Source organism: Pteropus vampyrus, unplaced genomic scaffold (genome assembly GCF_000151845.1).
Source record: "Pteropus vampyrus isolate Shadow unplaced genomic scaffold, Pvam_2.0 Scaffold275, whole genome shotgun sequence".
NCBI classification, from domain to species: Eukaryota; Metazoa; Chordata; class Mammalia; order Chiroptera; family Pteropodidae; genus Pteropus; species Pteropus vampyrus.
Window position 1 is genome coordinate 272,612 of NW_011889056.1, and position 3,866 is coordinate 276,477.

At 55.0% G+C, this 3,866-nt stretch overlaps 1 protein-coding gene across 1 annotated transcript in view; it reads right to left on the reverse strand.

Moving 5' to 3' along the window:
• Positions 1-3,866, reverse strand: part of CCNQ (cyclin Q) — a 10,688-nt gene continuing 6,822 nt past the window's right edge. Inside the window, exon 4 of the mRNA XM_011375586.2 lies at positions 1-546. Within this exon, the coding sequence (XP_011373888.2) occupies positions 457-546 (90 nt within the window). The 3' untranslated portion in view covers positions 1-456. The remainder of the gene's footprint in view (positions 547-3,866) is intronic.

Here is a 3,866-nt window from a genome sequence, read left to right on the forward strand (position 1 = left end):
TCTCTGTTGATTTGTATCATCTTTTATTACACAAAATAAAATCCCATCTGTTGCACATTCATACTTTCTATAAATCTGACTTAAAAAAAAAAACTCTGGGGGCACATTTCCATCGTTCTTCGATTTTTCTTCCAATGACACTACTCCTTGACTGTAGTCAGTATCCTTTCAAAGGACAAAAGCAGACTCGGACGCCTTGGGGCCACCCCACACAGCGCACTCCTGCTGCTGGAGGCACGGCTCCTGTCACCGTCTGGACCACGGCTGCCAGGGACAGTCAAAGCATGATAATCAAAGTGGCAGTATGTCATTGCCTTCGCCAGCCCGTCTCCTGCAGCACAAAACCAGTCCTCCCAGCCAGTCCTCTGGGGACCAGCCGTCACGGCGATGTGGTGGCGCCGTCCCCTGGCAACCGAGCGTCCCAGGCTTCTCTTTGGGCAGGCCTGGACCGGGGCCTTAGGGGATCTCTGTGTCCATGGTATAAATCTGAATGAGATCAGACACAATGTTATCAATGACTGGCTTGGTAAGGTCGTCACTAAACACCTAGAAAGGAGAAGGAAAATAGGTTCTGATTAGACTCTCTCTGGTTAAATAAGGCACCTGCCACTAAGTGCAGAGTCGCAATGTATGGCGGGGGCGGGCGGCGAGGGTACTTGGCTATTGGAAATAATGGTGGCTCTCTGCATAGCTAGTTCAGTTCCAGCCTGCCAAGGCTGGTCACAAAACAGAGAACATTCCAGATGGAAGAGGCCTGGGTGATCATCTGACCCAGATAAAAGAGGGGACTTGTCCTAGGTTACACGGGCAGTTGCTAATGGAGCTGGGCCAGGAGCAGATTCCTCCCACTCCACTCCCAGGTCTCTCAGGCGGGGGGTGGGGGGGGTCTCTGGGAATCTTAATAGAGGAAGGGGCGGGAATCCATATCCAGAAACAAGCAGGCTAGATCATCTGGACCCCGCCTCACCCTAGGCTGGCCCCTGGGGAACACCTGGGCCAGCTCTATAACCTGAACCACACATCCTGTTGACCGTGCCAGAGAGTTTGTAAACTATAAGGTGAGTCCTCAGGGGCCCAGACCAAGAGGGGTGTGCAGCTCAGGGCTAACCCCGCCCATTCTCAAGGAAGGTCTGGCCCTTGCCTGGCTCCTGGGAGGGACCTCTGGGCCCCTGGAACATCCTGCCTAATGAGATGGTCTTGGTTTGCCTGGGCTGTGGGCCCTGCCAGGCAGTCTATGGTGACAGTGCTTTCTGGTGGGAGCTTGGGCCGCACACAGGGGCTTGACTTCTGGGAACTGGAGACTGAGGGTCTAGGGTCAGCCACGTGGGTGCTCCAGGCCTGCGGGATGGACCCCTAGTAAAGTCTCTGGACACCACTGCCCAGGGGGCTTCCCCGGTGGCAGCACTACGTGAGTGTTGTCACACACCGTTGCTGGGAGAAACTGTCCTGTCCACATGACTCTGCTGGCAGGGGACCTGGAAGCTCTCACTCTGGGCCACGGGGTTGCTGCCTGGGGAACCAAGGTGCCATGAGGGTCAGGCCTTGGGCCGAGCCAGGACAAAAACTGGACCTGAGTCCACCCCCTCCACAGCCACGTAGGGCCCTCCAAAGGCGGAGAACAGTGACTGGGAGACCCCCTGGGCCCTGGCTCAGGAAGATCGGCCACCTCGCCCTGGCCTCTAGGTGGAAAACAAATACGACAAAAATATGGGCTTGCTCATCAGGGTCCACTACCTATGTGCTCCTGGAGACCCCAAGGCGAGAAGTGAAAAAAATACTCCAGGGCCAAAAAGTGGAAGGAACTCAAGTGTCCCTCCATGAGGGCTGGACAAACACAATGTGGTCCATCCAGACCATGGAACAGTATTCGGCTTTAAAGAGGACGGAAACTCTGACACATGCTACGACATGCGACTGCAGTGCCTCACATACCCCGAGGCCCAACCCAGCTTAGCACAAAGGCCTGCCGCCGCTAGAACAGTCGAGTGAAGGCAGGCTTCTGGCGGCGAAGCACGTAAAGCTCTGCTACGTTTCCTGCCCAGCGCGGCGAAGCCCCGGCCCACAGCAGACACGTGATAACAGAAAGACGGTTGCTACAAGAAGTGGCGGCGGAGAGCATGCGAGCAAGAAGTGTGTCACAGATCAAACGGAAGGGTCCCGGGGCTGGCAGACGGGGTGCCATTGGTAGCCGGCCCTCGCAGATCACAAGCCTAAAGGCCCAGACACATCCAGAAAAGGAATTGCTGGGCGAACGTGAGCGTGCCGCCCCCAAAGGAGCCACCTCTTCACAGTCGTAATAATTATTGGGTAAGTCCACGGTGCCCAGAAAACAGGCTCATGGTACAACTGCTTCTCGGCATCCTTCTGTCACGAGGGCTTGCAGTGCAAAGCGGAGGCAGTACGCTGGCACCCAGAGATGTCCAGGAGAGGAGAGCCAGCGGAGACCATGAGAAACCAGTGATGACGTCTCAGATCCAAGCAGCCGAGGAGCCAGGGCTGCCAGGCCCAGCAGATGCGCTCGGAAAGCAGGGCCAGGAAGGGGCAGCCCCTCTGCCCCCACCTGACTCCAACAGAGCAGGGACGCTGCGGGCACATGATCTGGAACTCTCTGAGAGGCCTCAGCATGGAGCAATCCTTTCGATCCAAACGGATGCCCTTTCATCCCCCCTGCCGCTGCTGCCGCAGAGATGCGTCCGGCCCAAGACCAGGCTACAGATGTGTTTTTTTCAGACACGTGGACACCTACTATGTGCAGGTCTAGGCACTGGGCACGGGGCAGGCGATAAAGCAGATAAGACCTCTGGCCTCCAGGCGCTTACAGACTGCCATGTGGCAGGGGCATTAGACAGACAACGAAGGCCAGCAGAGCGAAGAGCAGGAAAAGCTGTGGTCTCCCTTGTAGGGCAAGCAGGCCAGGAGGAGGCAGTGTCAGGAACAGGGGAGGCATCATTTCAGCCAAGAACTGTAGGAGGGGAGGAGGGGCCAGGAGCAGGCCAGGGAGGCGCCCAACGGGCATCTTCTTTTGGGGGAAACAGATGACACATTTTCGATTTCTGGCCACTGTGGGTTTGCGAGGGAGGGGTGGTGCCCAAAAAGGAGAAACCTTCAGTTTCCTCAAACTCTGCTTACATACGACCTCATTCTAGGACCAGGCCAGTCGATGAGGTATTAGAAAAAAAAGGAACAGCAAAAACTTCTGGTGTGGGAAAGGAAAAACAGAAAATGAGCTCGAAATTCCATTTTGAAACACTGGGACTACTCAGGGGACATCAGACAAGACTGCAGAAGTCCCTGAGCACAGCCCTTCCAATGGGCAGATTCGACTCGCTCTCTGCAAATTGCACTATGGATTCAGTGGGTCTTGCGGGGGCAGAGGAATCCATGAAGCATCGGTCTCTTCTCTCTACCTACCTATCTATCAACTATTTAATTCTATCATCTATTCGCCACCCATCCACCTATCTACCATCTACCACCTACCTACTTACCTACTACCTAACCTACTTACCCTACCTACCCTATCTACCGACCTACCTACCTACTTCTCTCCCTCTCCCTCTCCCTCTCCCTCTCCCATCTCCACCATCTATCTACCTATCTAGCATCCATCCATCTTTTTAGAGCACCCCCTATACTTCCAATGTGAGGCCAGATTTATTAACCTCTGATGTATAACAAGCTCCCACTCAATTTGATAAAAGTGCCTGGCTGAGTTCAGTGGTTGTGAACTGGGGCCGACCCCTATCCTGGGACACTTGACAATGTCTAGAGACATTCTTCGTTGTCATGACTGGTGGGGGGGATGCCCCTCGCATTAAATGGGCGGAGGCCAGTGATGCTGCTCAAAATCCTACAGCGTGCCCAGG